The sequence below is a fragment of the Drosophila elegans genome, unplaced genomic scaffold (genome assembly GCF_018152505.1).
Source record: "Drosophila elegans isolate 14027-0461.03 unplaced genomic scaffold, ASM1815250v1 contig_208, whole genome shotgun sequence".
Lineage (NCBI taxonomy): Eukaryota > Metazoa > Arthropoda > Insecta > Diptera > Drosophilidae > Drosophila > Drosophila elegans.
The window spans coordinates 8,294,133-8,313,484 of NW_024545578.1; the positions used below are offsets into that span (position 1 = coordinate 8,294,133).

The 19,352-nt window shown below is 44.2% G+C and overlaps 6 protein-coding genes across 13 annotated transcripts; 3 read left to right on the forward strand and 3 right to left on the reverse strand.

Annotated features, from left to right (window-relative positions):
• Positions 1-46: 46 nt before the first annotated feature.
• On the forward strand, positions 47-1,164 carry LOC108146865 (kxDL motif-containing protein CG10681). Its single transcript, XM_017273092.2, has 3 exons — positions 47-246; positions 301-474; positions 532-1,164. Exons 2-3 carry the CDS (start codon positions 308-310, stop codon positions 1,010-1,012), a joined length of 648 nt encoding a protein of 215 aa, XP_017128581.1. The 5' UTR covers positions 47-246; positions 301-307; the 3' UTR covers positions 1,013-1,164.
• LOC108146863 (EARP and GARP complex-interacting protein 1) lies at positions 1,098-2,421 on the reverse strand. The gene is made up of 2 exons (XM_017273089.2): positions 2,182-2,421; positions 1,098-2,131 (listed from the first exon to the last, which is right to left on the reverse strand). The coding sequence occupies exons 1-2, from the start codon at positions 2,350-2,352 to the stop codon at positions 1,154-1,156; spliced, it is 1,149 nt and encodes a 382-aa protein (XP_017128578.1). The 5' UTR covers positions 2,353-2,421; the 3' UTR covers positions 1,098-1,153.
• A 440-nt stretch (positions 2,422-2,861) lies between these two features.
• LOC108146937 (ubiquitin-conjugating enzyme E2 C) lies at positions 2,862-4,332 on the forward strand. The gene is made up of 2 exons (XM_017273188.2): positions 2,862-3,221; positions 3,287-4,332. Exons 1-2 carry the CDS (start codon positions 3,115-3,117, stop codon positions 3,714-3,716), a joined length of 537 nt encoding a protein of 178 aa, XP_017128677.1. The 5' UTR covers positions 2,862-3,114; the 3' UTR covers positions 3,717-4,332.
• LOC108146936 (zinc finger protein 2 homolog) lies at positions 4,276-6,522 on the reverse strand. Its single transcript, XM_017273187.2, has 2 exons — positions 5,891-6,522; positions 4,276-4,988 (listed from the first exon to the last, which is right to left on the reverse strand). Exons 1-2 carry the CDS (start codon positions 6,380-6,382, stop codon positions 4,317-4,319), a joined length of 1,164 nt encoding a protein of 387 aa, XP_017128676.1. The 5' UTR covers positions 6,383-6,522; the 3' UTR covers positions 4,276-4,316.
• A 431-nt stretch (positions 6,523-6,953) lies between these two features.
• On the reverse strand, positions 6,954-13,902 carry LOC108146729 (citron Rho-interacting kinase). Of its 2 annotated transcripts, none has more exons than XM_017272828.2 (7): positions 13,486-13,902; positions 12,884-13,128; positions 12,463-12,825; positions 11,034-12,401; positions 9,285-10,787; positions 9,020-9,215; positions 6,954-8,895 (listed from the first exon to the last, which is right to left on the reverse strand). In XM_017272828.2, exons 1-7 carry the CDS (start codon positions 13,775-13,777, stop codon positions 7,301-7,303), a joined length of 5,562 nt encoding a protein of 1,853 aa, XP_017128317.1. In that variant the 5' UTR covers positions 13,778-13,902; the 3' UTR covers positions 6,954-7,300. The 2 variants fall into 2 exon arrangements, with proteins under 2 accessions (XP_017128317.1, XP_017128318.1); XM_017272829.2 differs by having other exon boundaries at positions 6,955-8,895; positions 12,475-12,825; positions 13,486-13,901.
• Positions 13,903-14,166: 264 nt separating this feature from the next.
• LOC108146731 (protein LSM14 homolog B) lies at positions 14,167-19,174 on the forward strand. Of its 7 annotated transcripts, none has more exons than XM_017272831.2 (7): positions 14,167-14,666; positions 15,568-16,074; positions 16,549-17,105; positions 17,171-17,398; positions 17,657-17,886; positions 17,950-18,299; positions 18,368-19,174. In XM_017272831.2, the coding sequence occupies exons 1-7, from the start codon at positions 14,546-14,548 to the stop codon at positions 18,373-18,375; spliced, it is 2,001 nt and encodes a 666-aa protein (XP_017128320.1). In that variant the 5' UTR covers positions 14,167-14,545; the 3' UTR covers positions 18,376-19,174. The 7 variants fall into 7 exon arrangements, with proteins under 7 accessions (XP_017128320.1, XP_017128322.1, XP_017128321.1 ...); XM_017272833.2 differs by having other exon boundaries at positions 17,171-17,368; XM_017272832.2 differs by having other exon boundaries at positions 16,561-17,105.
• Positions 19,175-19,352: the final 178 nt, after the last annotated feature.

Consider the following 19,352-nt stretch of genomic DNA (forward strand, 5'->3'; position numbering starts at 1 on the left):
CACTGTGCTTTTTTCACTTTGTCATTTTACAGCACTAATTGAAAACTTGTACCCAGAACAGCTGTTAGAAAATACATTTACTAACTTACAAATTCTAAACAAAAGGAGATCTAAAAAAGAAACAAATACAAAAGCCCAATAAAAACACAAAAAGGAAAACATTTAAACCGCAAACTATAAAAAAAAACTGCCAGAAGACACAAACAAAAAACATTAAATTTATCAAAAAGAATAAGACATCGAAGGGTGAGTAAACAAATCAATTTTGTTTCGGAGCTCAAATAAAATCTTATTTCATAGAAAAACCATGAGCCATTTGGGCATCACGGATGTGCAGCAATCCCAAGATGCCACTCCAGATTTGGAATCCTTTACTGGTTTTGGGAATTCCGCGGCAGAGGCTTTTATACAGAGCCTCGCCGGAATGGTGAATCAAGGCGATGTTGAGACAATGATAAGGGCTCAGAAGCAAATGTAAGCTTTATAGATTAACCACATATATTATTTAAAGCAATTAAAATTAACACCCAGGCTCCAACGCTTCGAGAAAACCAATGAGATGCTTTTAAACTGTAATGCCCTGTCCCAGAGTCGCTTGAAAAGTGCCAGCGAGGATTTCAAAAGGCATGTGAAATGCCTGAACGATATGAAAAAGGATCTGGACTATATATTCCGCAAGATAAGGGTCATTAAACAGAAGCTGCAGTTGCAGTATCCCGCCATTTACGCCGAAGTACAACCTCAGAGGAGCAGTTTGGCGGAGGAAGCCGAGGATGACACGGAGGCACAGGCCAAAAAGGCCACAGAAACAACTGCTCCTCCGGCAGGAAAACCTGTAATATCCACTGCAGCTGCCAAGAAAAGTGCTGCCACCATAGAGTACGTGCAAATGGAGGAGGCTGTGGACAACGGCACTGTAGAGATCGAAAACGAACTGATAAAACGCGTTTGCTCGGTGGAAACGGCCAATCCCAATGACTCCTCCGACTGCACATCCGAGGATACAGGTTGAACAGCTCCATCTCACTTAGCTTAAGTTTTCATGGCTTAAATTATAATCTAGCACTCCAAAAACACCTTCGAGGACATAGCTCTACTCCGTTTAGTTAGCTTTACTTTTCTGGTATATGTATTAACTTAAGAAGTAAATGTCTTAAAATATAATCTGGTACTTGTACTGCTTGGGCACCTTAGAGATTATTACACGTCCATCGTAGCTGAGTGAAGCGAAGATCCAGGGATCCACATTGCTCCATTCCGCGCAGTAAACAGAATCCTCGTGCTGATCGAATGTTTGCAGCAGTCCATCTGGCAAGAGTTTGTGCCTCTCCTCGGGTTCTGCTCCACTGAAATTGGAGTCATCTAGTCCCGCTTGGACCTGAGTTTCCGAACTGACTGATCCGGCGCAGGTGAGCAGAACCTTGCAGTCACTGGAGCTGGAGAGGAGCAGCTGGTCGTGGAATGTGTTGAAGCGCACGGACCACACCCAATGCGAGTGGTCGGAGCGTTCGAAGACCGGAGCCTTGGGCATCCGACAGTCCCAGATCCTTAGGTAGCCATCGTCCCCGCCGGTGACCAGGTGGCACTGCTTGTTGGGATTGCAGTCCAGGTCGCGCACCATCTGCCCGTGGGCATCGCTGATGCTCCAGGCACAGTGCTGCGTGTCCCGCACATCGTAGGCACTCAGGTGGCCATCGTGGAGGGTCAGGAACTGGTGTCCCTGGTGGTGATGCGACCACTTGCCCGTGGTGAAGTGCAGCGTGTGCTTGGCCGATCCACTGGAGGATCCGCTGGTGGGCACCTCGGCCACCACGCGGGTGGAGGCTTCTGCCCTCTGCATTACTGCCACCTTGTTGTCCACCACGCAAGCGATTGTCTGCTCCTGGCTGGGATGGAATTCGATAGTTTTCACACGTTCTCCGGGGGCTTCCAAGACCTCCACCTGCTGCCACGGCAGGTATTCCGACTTTAATTGCTCCGGATCCGGATTCAGATCCTCTGGCAGAGTTAATAAGGCCGATTGGCTAAGCACCTGAGCTCCTTTCTGGACATTGTAGACGGAGGCCAGCAGGCGCGCATTATGGGGGCAGCTATTTAGTTTCCACACTTCACCCAGGGCATGTTCGAAGACCTGTTAATTGTTATATTTTAGTTTTATTTTTTAATTAGCCGTATGTTTACCTTTGATTGCACAGTTCCCTGTTCCTCCTCGTACTGAATTAAATGCACTTGATTCGTAGGTTTCAGGGAATTGGTAGCTATGAAAAAGCACACATCGTTGCTCTCACCATATTGAGGCGTTAATGCCCTGGCCTGGAGTTCTAGACCATAGATCAAGCTATTTTCATCCATTTTCTCAAATTAAGCTTAATGTTTTGATTTTGGGATGAAATGGGTAACGTACGGAAGGTAAACGAAAACGTACACAAAAAGGTGTACCTAACAGTGTTGGTCAGCGTCTAATTCCAGGTGGCAACTCTGGCCATCATAGGTAATAAATTTTATAATTAATTTATATTTTGCAATTAAAACATTAATCAGCTGTATAGATTCATCAGACTATATTCTTCTGGTATTTACACCAATTACAAAAGAAAATTTAAGTAAAATAACGAGAACCTTTAGATTAACTGAACTCATTAACATCAAACTTTTTTTTTTTAATAAAAAGTCATGGTCCTCTTATGCTTAAATATTTTTTAAATTTTCAGCAATTAAATGGTCAGCATTAAATGGTTAACTAAAGAATACCCTATATACAACTATTTTTTCAAATAATTTTCCTTATCATTGCGACAGTGTGACCACCCGATTACATAAATTCCCTCCAAAAACCTCAAAATACAACCCTGTGCACGCCCAAACAGTTTCTTCTCGTTCTCCTTCCATTTTGTTTTCACACAAAAGTGAAAAAAATATCCGAAAAAGCAACAGACGCGTATTCGGACCGATCAACAAAATTTCCACTCTACAGTATATATAATAATCATTACAATTCGAATTCGAACCAATCCGTTCCGCCACGAATCGCGCAAAATTAGCACACGCATCTGTACCGTAAACCCAATAGCGCGTACCTTATAGCGGATATAGCATATAGCATCCTACATAGCGATGGCGCAGAATATCAGTCCCGAACAGAGTGGTGGAGCCGGGGGCGGGGGCAGTAAGCATAGCGATGACTCTTTGCCCGTGAAAGACAATCACGCCGTGAGTAAAAGGTGAGTTGGAGCAGCACATGGTCGCGGTTTGCCCCGTGATAATCCGCCCCTCTAATCCCCCACAGACTGCACAAGGAACTGATGAATCTGATGATGGCCAACGAGAAGGGAATATCGGCGTTTCCGGATGGCGAGAACATCTTCAAGTGGGTGGGCACCCTAGCGGGTCCACGGAATACCGTGTATTCGGGGCAGACGTACCGCCTGTCCCTGGATTTCCCCAACTCCTATCCGTACGCAGCGCCCGTGGTCAAGTTCCTGACGCCCTGCTTCCATCCCAACGTTGATCTGCAGGGCGCCATCTGCCTGGACATCCTGAAGGACAAGTGGTCGGCGCTGTACGATGTGCGCACCATTCTGCTGTCCATACAATCCCTGCTGGGCGAGCCGAACAACGAGAGTCCACTGAATGCGCAGGCCGCGATGATGTGGAACGACCAAAAGGAGTACAAAAAATATCTAGACGCCTTCTATGAGAAACACAAGGACACCTAGAGCTTGGCGCTCGAAGAAGTCCTATATCCTATGCTCATATTGCGGCGTATTTATTTACATATAGTGCAAGCAACTCCACTCATCCGATCCTACTGCCCACAATCAATCATCATCAATCACCGATACCACATCGTTTAATGCTGATACTTCTTTGGCAAAACAAAAAACCCCGTGCATTTCTTATGTAATTGTCGATTGATAGACGGATAATCTGGTTTATATTCTCATTTTTCTTTCCTCCCCCCACAAATTAATGATATATGAATGTATTGGTAATGTAATTTTAAAACTGTCCGTTCTTTAAGCTTAAGCATACATTTTAGTTAATTGTTTTTATACGCATGATTTTGAAAAGAGCGGGCGAGGTATCCAATTGCCTCCACCTTTTGTACTGATGATTTTTAAGCGACTGTGCTGCGCCGGCCATTATGTGAATGTTAGCTAATTTTAGAGTAGCCTCACCGAACCAACCACTCGTCTTAGTATCTCCATTCATGCGGCATTCTCCCAAACCACTACTGGTGTACCAAATTCCAAGTAATTCGAATCATTGTAACAGTTGAGTTAGCTTGATGTTATTGAAACCACAAATAAAACAAATTATTGAACTACATAATTCTCGTGCATCGTCAGGTGTGTGGATAAGGATAGTCTGCTGCTGAAAATGCGTCCGCACTTTCGGCATCTTAGTAGATTCTTATTTCCGTGTTTGCGCTGCAGGTGATCCCTCATGTTCTCCTTGGTGTAGAATTTTTGGTCACAGAATTCGCAGGGGTATTTTCGATGCTCCTTTTCATCATGAATTCTTTGGTGGCGGGTAAGCAGTGCCTTTCGCACAAAGGATTTGCCGCACATTTCACAAATGTGCAGGGAATCGGGCGATTCTATTCTACAAGTCCTTTCGTGTGCCCTTTTTAAGTGATATTTGAGACTTCGGTCGGCCGTGTACACTTTATGGCAGGCTGGACAGGGATAGGTTACTCGCCCGGAGTTATTATGATGCACCTCCCGCAGGTGCGCATCTAGCAGATTGGACCTCGCATAACTCTTGCCGCAAAGGACGCAGGTATATGGCTTTAAACCCTCATGCTGCTTCATATGGGCTTCCAGCAGCGACGCTTTGTAGAAGCCACGATGGCAAACGTTGCACTTGAGGGTGTGTCTCACTCTTCGCTTCCTTTCCCCTGTCACATTTCTAAGGGACGAAATGGGTATCTTCTCATTTTCAAGATCTCGATTGGCAGTCTCGTCTTCGATTATTAACACTTCCTCCTGGAATCAGAAAGAATAATATTTAATTACAACCAGGGGAACTAATCAAATCTATAAGAACGAGATATATTTCACATTGAATACAACATTTTTAAGTACTGTCTTAATTATAAAATACCCTTTATTATTGTTCAACCATTGCAAAGTAGAACTGTCCTATAAACCTAGTTAGGTATGTATTTATTTACCTCAAATGCCTTCCATCATGCCTTTTATCTTATCATTTTGTTAGACAGTACTGTGAGGGAAGTAAGATTTCAAGACTGAAAAGTTCAGGGCCATAAGCTGCTACAGAAATAAAGATCTTACCCCAAAATATTGGAAATAATAATAATTTATATATAATAGCTAAGGAATATTTCTAGAATGGGTGATATGTAAGTACTATACAAAATATTATTATTTTTATAATTTAAGCTGATGCCTAACAATCAAAATAGTGACCGTGACTCAATCTTTGTTCCTAAGTTTATATATCCGTTTTATTATTATGTTTTGGTTGGTCTCATAAAAATGAAATACAAATGATTTCTAATTTCAGCACATCATAAAAACGGGGGTCTAGACTTTACTGGATATATTTTTGATAAACATACACTTTTAAGAGCCTTCAAGAACGGCATATACATTTATTCGCGCCCTAATATTATTAAATTTCTATATGTGCAGTGGAAAAATTATAAATAACGAATAGATTAGACCGGCCTCCTTTTTGAATGCTATCAACACCAAACATTCAGGCACCAACAAAAATAGTACAACACAAACAAGCGCCAAAATGTTTATGTTTATGGCGGCGAATGGGGAAGTATTGTCTTTGCTGCTAGGCAACACCTCAAGCACCGAATCTGATTATAGATTAGATTATAGCGGAGGCACACCTGTGCATAGATAAAACTTACAATTTCCTCAGTGGATTCGATGCAGGCTGTGTTCATTTGGGCTTCCTGATTAGTGGTGGATTCGTTACTTTCCGAGGGGGTGTCCAAGTCGGGTATTTTCAGGGTATCCTCCTGCTGCCTGAGGCATTCAAAGTCGATGTCCAAGAGCAGCTTCTCAAAATTGCGCGAGGACTCTTCGCACATGCGTTGAAAGTCGTGGAACTTTTGCACCAGTTTGTAGCAGCATTCGCAGATGCTTTTCAGGACCAACTGGGGTGGCAAATCCTCATCCTGCAGGCGGAACTTCTTGCCCGGATCGCCACCAGTGCAGCCGTAATACTTTCTAGCCAAGTCCTGTTCACTGTCCAGATTGTAACAGGCATCCTGGGGGCCCAGGAGCACCAGACAGGCTCGGCAAATCATCGTTTTGGTCACATCTCGTCCGTCTATTCCCAGGGTGGTGGAATCCGCGACCATGTGAGCCGCGCCGAGATTCAGCTTCGTTTCAAACATCGTTGGCGAAGGGCTCTCCACTCAAGCGGCATGTGGAACAAATTGAAATCAATTACCACAATTTACGGCCGTACTGCAGTGCGGCGGCGTCCATCGGCGACCCCCTCAATCGCAGTAATGCCAGCGGAGAGCAGACACCAAACAGCACGATTTCATTTCCGGGGCTTTCGGATTGCGGGACATTGAAAGCTGCTGCCGAAAAGCTACTTGGGATCAGCCCCAAAAGCTTGGCGACTATATATACCACCAACTATTTTATTCGAAAAGCTATCGGTACTGATTTGAATCAGAATATTAGCTCTTAACTGGAAAAAAGTCAGGATTAAATCATATACTATCTAAGAGTATAAGAGCTATATAAATATAATAATTTATAAAATGTATAATGTAAATACAATTTAGAAATATTGTTAAAGGGTTGTTATTGTTTGTGCCCATTTTTAAAAAAAATACTTTTTTTTATAGGACAAACCAAATATTTATCCTTTTTTATTTTTAAATAATAAACGTATACGCTATTTTTCTATTAAATTTGATCTGTTTTTATTAAAAACCTTCAAACATAGTTCCTTCCAAATGCTAGGTTATATTATAAGTGTAAGTATTAAAAATAAATATAAGTAGTAAATTATTGGCATATTTGTTAAAGAGAAGTCCCATTTTAAAGTGTTTTAATAGAGGCAAAGAATATTTTATTTGTGTATACGCACAAAAAGTATTTAGGGAGTAATTTAAATTACAATAATGCCATTCTGCTTACAAATTTTAATAAAAAAGTAAGATGATCAGAAACTAAAACCTTTTCATGAATTAAAATCTAAGGCAACTTAACCTTACACTTATTTACTACTGAGATTGTAGTACAAAGTTTTGTTCTTGTTGCTTAAATAGTATGTTTTGTTGAAATCGCGAAATAATCTACAAACTATCACCTGTCATCGCTGAGCCCAAAGTCACGGAAGTGGCCACCGAAGAAATGGTCTCCATAGAGACGTTGAACTTCTGCTTGAACGCCTGCATCGTGTCCAAGTGATATATCTTCTGTGTTCCATTGCAAGGCCTCTGATCAATGGCCACGGCATACAGGTTGACATCTCCACTGTTCGCTAGCAGGGTGGACATGTAGTGGGGCAAGTAGACGCGCTGCAGCTCCGGCGATTCAGAGGTCTCCGAGCCATTGTCCCCGTTAGCCAGTTCCTTGCTGAAGGACCGATGCAAACGGACTATTTGCACGCTTTGGTAGTGGGCAATAAATAAGAAGGGTTCGCGGTAAACAAAGCCAGTGGGTGCATAGACCCAGTTCAAATCGCAGGGCCTGGATCGGCAGCCAAACTCATCGACAAAGACTCCACACTCCGCAAAGCAGAGGAGGTATTCCTGTCGAGAAATGCGCACAACAGTAAGTGGCTGACACTTGGCAGTGCTCTCCATCGACTTGTCCGAAAGGTCCACAAACTCCTCAGCTGCATAATTGTCCAAATCGATCTCGTAAAACTTATCCGAAGTAACAATAGCTGAGTGACGTGTGAAGAATATAGAGGTGACTGGAGTGGTGGTGTCCAGAGCTCTAACTGGCTTAAACATATGCAACTTGAGGTCGTATTTCAAGATGACAATCCGGGTGGACGTAGCCGCAATGGCCACCGAATCCAAAGCGTTCTCTGCCTCATCAGAGATCAGCACCAGTTTCCATTTCTCCGAAGGCGTGCGATTGGCAAAGGGTAGCTCGATGGCGGAGGTCTCCAACACAGGCTTATGACAGGCATTGGAACTCTGGCAACGCGACTCCAACTGCCGGTAGTCGCACTGGTATAGCTTCTCGCCCACCGTGCCCACCATAATTGCCTTAGCCAGACGCTTGCAGATGGACATACAACTCACGGACTCGAGTCCAGAAATGTGCACCAGGCGCTGGGAGTCCAGGTGGTACGCATACAATCCGGTGTTACAGCCCAGGAGGAGTATTTGCTGCTCGGCCACCTCGAAGGCACAGTTCACTTCGATCTCCTTTTTAGCAGCCTGATCCCCCGGGCAATCGGAACTGTAGACCAGCGATCCAATGTACTCGCTACTGGTTGTTGAACCTGCAACATCTAAGCTCGAGACAGATGGAATACTGCTTAGGTCATCTGCTGGCGGTGCTGTAGGTTTGGTTCCGCAATCTCCCTGAACATTGGCCCGGCACTTGCGATGCGTCACATCCTTGCACTCCCGGCACTTCCAGAAGGGCGAGCCGGCAACGATGACCTGGCCACAGACTACACAGTCGGCTGCATCTACCTTGGACTCCTGCAGAGCCAGCTCAAAACGGTGATGGGCCTGCTCTGCACTGGCTGGTTTGGTCAACTTCTCCGTGGTCTTCAGTTCCACTTGGCTAGTTGTGCGCTTCAATGGCAACTGCTGCTTCTGTGGAGAACGTGGCAGGGCGGCAATGCTTACTGGTCTTGGTTTAGGTGTGTCGGAGTCGCCATTAACTGCCGCCGACTTGCGAGGAGAGCGCAAAGTTGCAGTTCCTAAAATTTACAAAATATAGGTTATTATAAAAAACTTAGATATATGTAAATAAGTGTTTCAATTAAGAAATAGTCTTTTTATTCCAGTTAGATGTAAAAATATATAACTACTTAGTAAACTCACCGTTCAACTGTGCCACCTGCTCCTTCAGCATGCTGCACAACTTTTGTTCTCGCTTTAGTTCCTCCTTTAGAGCACGATACAGAATAGAAGACTCCACATCGTTAGGTGATATGTTCTCCTTGTTGGTGTGGCTGGAACCGAAGAGCTTGTCCGCCAGGGTTTTCTTCTTCTTGGAGGACAGGTCTTCCACTTTAAGCTAAAATTAAATTTATTAAGTAAGTCGTAAGTCTCGTAAATTATTTCCAAAAATGTCTAATAGTTATACCTGAAGATAGTCAATCAGCTTCTTGTGCTGGGCAAGAGTTGCATTTGATTTGATATCGCGCTGCACATAGAACTGCTCTTTCTCGGCCAAAGTATCCTGAAGAGAATCGATTTCCGCGTGCAAATCTGCTTGGGCCGACTCCAAGTCCCTTATGTCTGCCTGGAGATTGGCCACCTCCTCCTTCTTGTGGAAAAGCTCGCTTAGAATACGTGCATTTTCCTCTTTTAGGCTATGCATCTCTCGATCCGAATCCACAGTTTGCGCTTCGTAATTGGCATTCTGACCTTCGAGAAGATCCGCGCGCTCTTGGGTGGCAAACAGCACGTTTGTCTGCTCCACCAGCTGATCCTGCTGCGCCACCAGCTTCTTCTGCTGCTCCTTGAGGTTCAGTCGAAGTTCCTCGACTTCCGATGCCAGAACCTGGGCGCGCTTCTCGGCAAGACGCTTTTCGGATTCAATGGCAGATAGTTCCTTCCGCAGCTCAGTCAACTGATCGTTTCTCTCCCTCAATTTTCCATGAAGCATGTCCAGTTGAGATTTTTGGGATTTATTGCGATCCTGTTCGGATTTGAGCATGGATTCGACCTCGGTTAATTGGTTGTCCGTAATGCTGCAAGCGTACTTCAACCTCTGGAAATTCTCCGTGAGTTGTTTGAGTTCCTTTTGCAAAGCCAGGCTGGAATCATTGGCTTTACTGCTCCGATCGCGCTCCTCCTGCAACTCCCGCATGGTATTCTTGTGCTCCAAAGTCAAGCCATCGAATCGGGTTTGGATTTGCTTTAGTTTCTGTCGCAACTCACTCTCCTGCTGCTCAAGTTTGTGGACATTAGCCAGGTGTTCGATTATCTCCGACTTGCACTTCATGCGCTCCTGCTCGGCCTTTTCCCATTGGCGATGCTCCTTGAGGACATCCCGTTTGGCGGCTGCCAGCTCTTGTTTCAGCTCCTCGATCCGAGATTCCCGCTGGCGTGTTTCCTCTTGTGACGACTTCAGCATTCTCTGAGATTCCTCGTTGGCGTTTTGTGCCTTTTTAATGCGATCCTCGGTTAGTTCCATGCGTCGTGTTAATAACTTTTTCTCGGACAAAGCTTCTTCGAGCTGTTTCTCCACTTTCCAGAGAGAAAGATTTGCTGTACGCGCCGCCTGACGCTCCACAATCATCTGTTCCCGAACTGCAGCCAATTTATCCTCCAATTTCTCGTTTTGCCGCTCGAGCATGTCACCCACGGTTTCGGTTTCCTGCTTTCGAGAAGAGTGCGACTTTGTGGGTGAAAGACTCTGCTCGTTAAATCGCTCGAGCATTTGCTCTAGTTTGGTGACCAGCGTTTGAAGTTGATCGGCGCGTCCCTTCTGATGGGTTTCGCCCTCTTTGGCGGCTATTAAATCGGCACGCAGTTGGTCCTCGATGGCGTTCAGTTCGGTCAAAGATCCAGGCGCAGTTTCGTATGGAGATGTATGCGAAGCTAGCGAAGATTCAGCCAGCTGACAGCGACATTCGGCAAGCTAGATGAACACAATATATTAGTTTCAATTAGATTCATTTTTGCACATTCATTAATTGTACCTACAAGTTTAAATTACATTTTCTAAAATGTTTGTAAGACAATAAATTAATTGATTTAATACATTTCTCTATAAGCTATGTACATTTAATTAAATACAACTTGGCGATCCAATTTCGGCTATGGCATCAAATCCAAAGCCTGCTTGCCTGTTTACATATATTTTCTAAATTTAGCAATAACTCACCTGTAGTTCCCTTTCAAGACGATGGCATTCTGCTTTCACTTCTTGGGTTTCATTTTCCTTCAGCTGCAGCTTCGTCTCCAGTTTGACCTTTTCCGCATGGAGCTCGTTGTTGGAGGCAATCTCCTGGTTAAGTCGCCTCAATATGTCCTCGATATTTCGCTCCGTGGCGTTCTTCGCTTCCTGTGTTGACTTGCTGGAGCATATAGATTCGTCCAGTTCGGTGCGTATTTCTTGCATCTCCATTGTCATCCGACGATGTGTGTCTTGTGAGTCTCGCACTTTTTTTCGAAGATCTGTTAGCTTTTGCTCATACGATTCAGCCATTTGTCGCTTTTGCTCCTCATGATTGGTCTCGGATTTAAGATTCAGCTCTTTGAGTTGCTGCAGCATGTCCTTGTAGTTCTGCAATTTCATGGAAATATGCTTGCACTCCTCCAACTTTGCATTAAATTCAAGCTCTCTAGCATCCAACTTTTGCAGCGTTGACGCTAGCTCTTGTTTTTTGTCGGCCAATTGTTTCTCATATCGCTGTTCCGATGCAATTTTGGCTTCCTCATACTTTTGTCGATTCAAGCGAAGTAGATCGGTTATAGTAGATTCCTTCTTGGACCACATTTCCTCATCTATTTTGGCCGAACTCTGCAGTGTTTTGATCTGCGTCTTGCAGTTGCTAAGCTCCATTGTTTTCTCCTTTATAATTTGCTGCAGCTTCTTGATTTCCACTTTGGCATCGGATACGACCTGTGATTTATTATCGGTCTTTTTAAGCGATTGTTGTGCCCGCAAAAGATCTTGTTTGAGCATGGAAATCTCATTCTCTCTGGTTTTTAGTTTTAGCAGCAGATCTTTAAGTTTCTCCTGCAATTTTTCATCGGTAGCAGCGGATATTGCTGTCTTTTCCATGTGCACAAAACTGTAACCAATAAATGGCAGATCCTTGCCACAAAAATCATTGGATTTCATGTTTGTCGTAAGCGACTTTTTAGTCAACCCCTGTTCTCTGCGTGTTTTATGTCGAGTTCCATCTTCGAAATTGGAGGTGTCGTCATCGGACTTAATAGTGGGTATGATGGGAGGAACCTGGGACCGAATGGCATTCCACGGAACCTCGTCAAAGAATGGGTGTTTTTTAATGCGCTCATAGGATAACCGCTTCGAAGGATTTGTGACCAGTGACTCGATCAGATTCCTGTAGTTAATTGACACCTTTAGGTCGCTGGGAAAGCTGATTAGCTCTTTCAAGTGACTCTCCTCGCAGTGGGAGAGAATCTTAGAATAGGTTTCATGAACATTGTCCTCATGGAATGGTGTCGTCTCGCATATTAGCTCGTAGCCAATGATGCCCATGGACCAGTAATCGCAGCTCACCTAAAATATAATTTTATACGATTAGTTATCGCTCTGCAAAACTTATGCTCTGCGATCGTACAGTTCTACTCACATCGTGCATCGACTTAGACAGCTTGTAGGTGGATATGGTCTGCAATAGCTCTGGAGCTATATAATCTGGCGTTCCCACGGGCGACAGGCTCAACACGTGACCGTCCCTATTCAGGGCAGCGGCATTACCGAAATCAGCCAGTTTGATATGTCCGAAACGATCAATTAATATGTTCTCCGGCTTGATATCCCGATGCACGTATCCCATCTCGTGCAACGTGTGAAGGGCTACTGTGAGCTCGGCCAGGTAGAATCGAGCCAGATCTTCATCAAATGGGCCGTGGCGAGACATCAAGCTGAGCAGATCCCCGCCAGGCATGTACTCCATAATGAGATACAGGTTGTCGTTGTCCTGGAATATTACAATTTGGTTTAATTATCATTAAAAATTTAAGTATTTTTTAACCAACCTGAAAAGCGTACTGCAGATTGATCAGCCACTCGGAATGGCGGGTGGACATGATATCTCGCTCCTCCTTCACTTGCGAGGTGGTCACCACCGACTTTTTAATCTTTTTCATGGCGTATATATCATTAGTTTGCCGCTCGACCACCAGATGCACATTACCAAAGTATCCTTGTCCAATAAGGGTTTTGATGAGAAAGTCATCGGCATTCACACGGAGTTTGCGGGTCTCCTCCACAATGGGACGAACTGGGTGAGGAATGAGTTGATAGACATAATTAAATAGATCAACCAAAAAAAAAGAACCATCTTTGTCTATAGAGCTTTCCTGGTTCTAGACTTGGATTCTATTAGGAATCCATATTATTAATTTACATTTATTATTAATAGGCAAAAAAGGATGTATGTGATCAGCTGAATAACATTCGTCAACAAGAATTAGACTTAATAATACAAGGGGAATTGTTTAAATTTCCGCCTTAAATCCTTCAGGAATCTGTGGCACTAGTCAACAAAAAAATTACTTTATTTCTGATACACAAGTAAAAGATGTCCAATCTACGGGAAACAGTTCCAAGCCTTGGCAGGCCAGTGTAGTTGACTCACATTTGTTGACAAACTCTGCGATGTTGCGATCGCGCTTCTTCAGCGTGTCCTTGTCGCACTCGTTGTACAACAGGCAGAAGGCGTCCAGGAGTCCTTCGCGGCATATGGCCTCTGCAACCGCTGCGCTGGTGGTGCTCACGGGTATCACGCTCCTCCTGACAGATGTGGATGCGGATCCCCCCGATCCGGAGGCATTTCCAGCGGGCTTTGCACAGACGCCAACACCTTTTCCCAAAATCAAGTTGTTCAGGCGCGCCGTTCGCACACTAATAGGCTCTAGTTTGGGCGGCATATTGAGCTCCGTATGTCTATAACTTTTTCACATAAACTAGATATTCAGAAACCCGTAAAATGCGTGCGCATTTCAGTCGTCGTTTTGCTTTGAATGGGAAAAAAAAGAAGCGCCGACAGAAGCCGAAAAGTCAGGGCTACATGCTCACTCTGCAGAGTTGCATTTAGGGTTGCAGACAGGGTTGCCCAGGGAACCGTCATTAATTTATCAAATTCAGACAGATAAACCCATTTTATAAATGCATTTTTCACTTTAATCAAAATTTAGGAACTAAAACCATTTATTTTTATCAAAATAAACAAAATAGATAATATTACTTGCTCGCTGCCATGCCGCTGCTTTCCACCCGCGCTTTCCAACACCCGACGACGCACTCGCTCGAGCGAAAATCGTTCATTTTCGACGGGTAGGTTTTCGCAGACGGACGGAGCAAAGATTTGTGCATCGAAAATTGCAATTTTCACATTTAAAGCCGTGTGTGCTGCACCACAGACATTGGAAAAGAGTTTTCCGCACTTGTGGTAAAACGCAGGTCCAGAAAGAAAACTCGGCTAGAAGGCAATTGGCCGTAAATTCGCCCTGGAACTGGAGGGCAATTGCGTGTGAAAAAAAGAAGAGCACAGGCTAAAACCGTCGAGAAATCGTTGTCGTCGCGCTCGCTATAATTGTTTGCTTTTGGCCAGAGAAATTCGTGTGTGCCTGTTGGCAAAAAACACTTAATAATAGTTTGTATTTCGGGTGTGAGTGCGCAGTGAAGTAATAGCCAAGATGAGCGGGGGATTGCCTGAGTTGGGCTCCAAAATCAGCCTCATTTCCAAGGCGGACATTCGATATGAGGGCCGCCTGTACACTGTGGATCCGCAGGAGTGCACCATTGCGCTCTCGAGTGGTAAGTATTTAAAATCTCCCACGTAATTATATATACGGTGTGTGGGTGCCGTAATCTGCGCCAAAAAAAAAATCCCTGTAAAAAAACGGTTCACCGAAAAGAAAATGGATTCTTTCCATTTCTTTTGTGTGTCTCCTCTTTTTTTCGTTTCTTTTTGTTAGTTTTTACAGTAATTTCATACTCTGCGAGAGTGCAATTGCCGCTCTTACTCCCTCTCTCGGGCTCTCACTTATGCTTTTTGTTTGTCATGTTGGCTTTGGCCTGTTTTTGTCTCTCGCTTGTTGTTGTACAGTGTTGCTTTTGCATTTTACATGACACACATACAAATCCACACGCACACTTGCAAATCCCCAATGCAATTTGTTTATTTGCAAAAACAATTTCGATTTGGCGCCAGATAACGGGATCCACGGGCTCCCGTTACGAGTGTCAGTGCCCTGTAAGGCAAAAAGGAGAAACGGGGGAGAGAGTAGAACGCACAAATACCGGCAAAACATGCGTTTCCCTGTTGAGGTTAAATAGGAATAACCTTAATGGGTTTACATGGTTTTCACTACTTTATATTTTTAATATCTAATGTAGTTTATTATATAATGCAATTTGTCTAAAACAATCGGCCAAATCTCCCCTATCGGAAAACTATGATTTCGAATCCAGCCAGCTTGTCTAAGATCAAAACTTTTAAAGATTTTGTTTAGATTATTTGTATTTAACTAATTTTAAATTTGAAATTAAACAATAAATCGTGTTAAATACTAGTAATGATTGGGTCTGGACCAATAATGTGGGTGACACAAAGTGTATATTTAAAAATGTAATTTCAAAAATGACTGAAAATACATATGTTATCTTTTCGACTGGGGAATATGGAATCTAATTAAAAATTCTTTTCATTTCTTAGTGCGGTCCTTCGGAACGGAAGATCGGGACACCCAGTTCCAGATAGCGCCGCAGTCGCAGATCTACGACTATATCCTCTTCCGGGGATCGGACATCAAGGACATTCGCGTCGTCAACAACCACACGCTGCCGCACCACAATGACCCGGCGATCATGCAGGCCCAGCTCCAGAACGGACCGCCCCAGATGCCGCAACACTTTCCCATGCCCAGCGGGATGAGCGCTCCGCCGCAGCAGCAGCAGGTACCGTCGCAACAGCAGCAGCCGCCCCAGATGCCAGGTGGAGGTGGTAACGGCGGCGCCGGCGGAGGAGGAGCTCCCGGTGGAGGTGCCCCGGGCTACGGCAACGGCAATCCGTTCGGCAACCTCGGCGGTCCTAACCTAGCCAGCATGGTGGGCAACGCGGGCGGATCACTCGCTCCCGGATCCGGAGCCCCTGGCAGCGGACCATTCATGCACCTCGGCGGCAATCAGCAACAGCAGAAGCCTCAGCAGCAAAAACCGCCAAGTGAGTTCAATTTCATCACATCTTTTAAGATTATTTTAATAACGTTAAGCAAGTTTTAAGTTTTAAGTAAAATTTCGATAACAATCAGTAATATTGTTCTAAAGGATTATGCAAAATTGTGACAATATGATACATTTTTGAAATCTTGTTTCACTCCTAATGTTACAACCATATATAAATTGTTCAATTTTGATTGCAATAAGATAAACTAAAACATTTACAATTAGCTTTATCTTATCGAAGAATAAAGATATAGTAAAGCCTCTACAGTTGGTACTGAATTAATTACAAGATTTAGGTATCTTATGGAAAATTATAGAATTTCGCTGACGCTAGTAATTTGTAGGATCACCTCTTGAAATTGTGAATTTCAAATTATACATATAACATGCATTCTTTGGACTAATATTTACCCGTGCCTGCGCGCATTATTCTCTCCATTTCGTCCTCGTTGCGTCCTTTTTATGTATACAGTTTCCGTTCTAGACATGCTGGCCGGAGCCTCGCGCTCGACGACGCCCATTAGCCTGATTGTGAGTCCCACGGCGGAGCTGACCCAGCAGCAGCAGCTACACCAGCAGCAGAACGCTGGCCAGGGTGGCAACGGACGCGATGCAGGTCATAAGCGCCAGAACCACCAGCAGCACCAGAATCAGCAGCAGCAGCAGGCCCAGCAGCAGCGCGGCGGCGGTCCCAGCCACAACAACATGCAGCAGCAGCAACAGCGAGGCGGCAGTGGCACCGACTTCTACAACCAGCACCACCAGCAGCGGGATCGTCGTGACTCCGGCCGTCAGATGGATAATAACTACAACAACAATTACAATAATAACCAGCGCAATCGCGGCGGCGGTAATGGCATGCAACAACAACAGCAGCAGCGAGGAGGAAACGGCGGTGGTGGCGGAGCCGGTGGAAATGGAGGTGGTAACAACGCCGCCTGGAACATGCACCGCGGTGGTCAGAACTCGAACAACATGATGATGCGTAATCGCGGAATGGGATCAAGAGGGCCCATGCGACCCAACCAGGTACACCTATTAGTACTTTGTATTCCTCTAGAGAGTTTATTTACCTTTTGGGACTGTATTTACAGGGCTATCGTCCGCAGTCGGCTAATCAGAACAAGCCTCGCAACAAGATCAAGTTCGAGGGTGACTTCGATTTCGAGCAAGCCAACAATAAGTTCGAGGAACTGCGCTCCCAACTGGCCAAGCTCAAGGTGGCCGAGGATGCCAACGCCAAAACAACCACCAACTCGACTACAACCACTGCAACTGCAACCAATGAGCAGGTGGGTGAGAAGGTTGAAAGCGTCCATACAGTAAGTCGAACTCTTTTTTATGTTTTAAATATTGTTATTAAAGCTTTTCTATAGTGAATAGCTGATTTACCATTTGATATAATTTAATGTTACTAATACCTGATCAATTTTAAATGTGTGAAAGAAACAGCACCCAAAGTAATAAAACCTTATTCTTATCAAAATATTATATACCTTTTTTATATATAATTTCTTTATATTTTAAATTAAAGTTAAAAAAGTTACACTTTACTTACCTTTGGAATCCTCTGTTTGCAGTTGAATGGAGAGACCGACAAGAAGGATGACTCTGGAAACGAGACCGGCGCTGGAGAGCACGAGCCCGAGGAGGATGACGTTGCTGTGTGCTATGACAAGACCAAATCGTTCTTCGACAACATCTCGTGCGAGGCTGCCCAGGATCGCAGCAAGAACAAGAAGAATGATTGGCGCCAGGAGCGCAAGTTGAACACGGAAACCTTCGGAGTCTCGTCGACGCGACGTGGCAGGTGAGTCAACCAAAGAACTCACTTATCTAAGCAGCTAATCATTTAAATATATAATGCAAACAGCTACCGCGGACGCAACCATTACTACAACAACAATGGCAACATGGGCGGAGCGGGCAACGGCGGCATGAACTCGGGATACGGAGGTGCGCCAGGCTATAACCGAAACAACTATCGCATGGGCGGCGGAGGCAACTTCCGCAACAGGAGCAACAATCGCGGCGGCAACCGGGGAGGTAATGGCATGCCAAACATTACCAACGGGAATGCCAACACGGCTGCAGCGCTGAAGGCTGCCAACAATGTGGGATCTGGATCCAATGCCACGGATTCGAATGCACCCAACGCCACAACCACGACGACAAAGTCGACGTCCCTCTTGCCAGAGCAGACGCAACAGGTGGCGGCAGTTTGTAAGTAGCAATTATATCCGATGATGTTATATCCGAAACATGTATTAAACTTATGTTTCTGCCTACAGCTCAATAGTGCCGCCCAGCTAGTGGACAACCACTTTAAATAAAAATTGATAGAAACGAATTGAGAAGAAGAAAGTTAATATCCTATTCTTTGCAAAGCTAATTATTCGAAGCAACCCAATCAACCGACCGACCGAACGATCGACGACACACAGGCTCTTATTATCAGGAATTTCGAGTTATGGATCTAACGGCATAAAATATTTGTATAATTAAACTTAGTGTTATAATTCTCACGACGTCCTTGGGCGCACTCCGCTGCCCGCCCACCACACCGTGTGCTTGGCGATGATGATTAACATAAACGCTTAACGACTAGCGACTGTGAACGTGAAAGTGAACCGGCCATCTGTTAGGTTTTGTGTAAATGGCTGGTTCCAACGCCTTTCGCTGAGCAGAAAACACGGTAATGATAACGAGGAGATAATGGCACGCCTACATACATACATATATTTAGTAATAGTTGTGAAGAACATAGTAAGCATAAGTATATGAAAGCTACAAAAAACAAAACAAAAAATTTACCAGAAACACTGAGAATTAGCGGAGGAGTCGATAACAATAATGAAATTAATGGAGCAAAACAATTAAATCCATGGAATTCCCAAAACTAAATAAAAGCTAATTAACATGTTTTTATTTGAATGAAAGAAAAAAAGAAACAAAACAATTGTAATACTGTATTTCTTGTGGGCATAAAACATCGACCAACACTCGAACCGTTTTACTAGCATTTAAACCTATTATTTAAGAGCATTTTAAATATGAAAATGAAAATAAAATCGGCAGCAATGCTTGTTGGAAAAGCACAATTGTAAAAAGTCAATCCAGCCCAGCTGAAGAGTGAAGAGAGTCTCCATATGAAAATGTGAAAAAAAACAGAGTAGCGAATTTGTCATTATTTAAAAGTCATCCACAAAAAAAGCCCAAAAAAGTTAAGTTTTCGTACAGTTTATTTTTTCTGATCTCGGTTGGGCTACAAATTGC

Excerpts from the sequence above, each read along its gene's own strand:
- LOC108146936 (XM_017273187.2), bottom strand. The coding sequence starts at position 6,382 with ATGTTTGAAACGAAGCTGAATCTCGGCGCGGCTCACATGGTCGCGGAT. Across the intron at positions 4,989-5,890 it reads TCGAATCCACTGAGGAAATT|GAGGAAGTGTTAATAATCGA; the intron begins GTAAGTTTTATC and ends TTCTGATTCCAG.
- LOC108146731 (XM_017272831.2), top strand. The coding sequence starts at position 14,546 with ATGAGCGGGGGATTGCCTGAGTTGGGCTCCAAAATCAGCCTCATTTCC. Across the intron at positions 17,106-17,170 it reads GGCCCATGCGACCCAACCAG|GGCTATCGTCCGCAGTCGGC; the intron begins GTACACCTATTA and ends CTGTATTTACAG. Across the intron at positions 17,399-17,656 it reads AGGTTGAAAGCGTCCATACA|TTGAATGGAGAGACCGACAA; the intron begins GTAAGTCGAACT and ends CTCTGTTTGCAG.
- LOC108146937 (XM_017273188.2), top strand. The coding sequence starts at position 3,115 with ATGGCGCAGAATATCAGTCCCGAACAGAGTGGTGGAGCCGGGGGCGGG. Across the intron at positions 3,222-3,286 it reads AATCACGCCGTGAGTAAAAG|ACTGCACAAGGAACTGATGA; the intron begins GTGAGTTGGAGC and ends AATCCCCCACAG.
- LOC108146729 (XM_017272828.2), bottom strand. The coding sequence starts at position 13,777 with ATGCCGCCCAAACTAGAGCCTATTAGTGTGCGAACGGCGCGCCTGAAC. Across the intron at positions 12,402-12,462 it reads TGCACGATGTGAGTAGAACT|GTGAGCTGCGATTACTGGTC; the intron begins GTACGATCGCAG and ends ATTATATTTTAG. Across the intron at positions 9,216-9,284 it reads AGCTGATTGACTATCTTCAG|CTTAAAGTGGAAGACCTGTC; the intron begins GTATAACTATTA and ends ATTTAATTTTAG.
- LOC108146863 (XM_017273089.2), bottom strand. The coding sequence starts at position 2,352 with ATGGATGAAAATAGCTTGATCTATGGTCTAGAACTCCAGGCCAGGGCA. Across the intron at positions 2,132-2,181 it reads AGGGAACTGTGCAATCAAAG|GTCTTCGAACATGCCCTGGG; the intron begins GTAAACATACGG and ends AACAATTAACAG.
- LOC108146865 (XM_017273092.2), top strand. The coding sequence starts at position 308 with ATGAGCCATTTGGGCATCACGGATGTGCAGCAATCCCAAGATGCCACT. Across the intron at positions 475-531 it reads ATAAGGGCTCAGAAGCAAAT|GCTCCAACGCTTCGAGAAAA; the intron begins GTAAGCTTTATA and ends ATTAACACCCAG.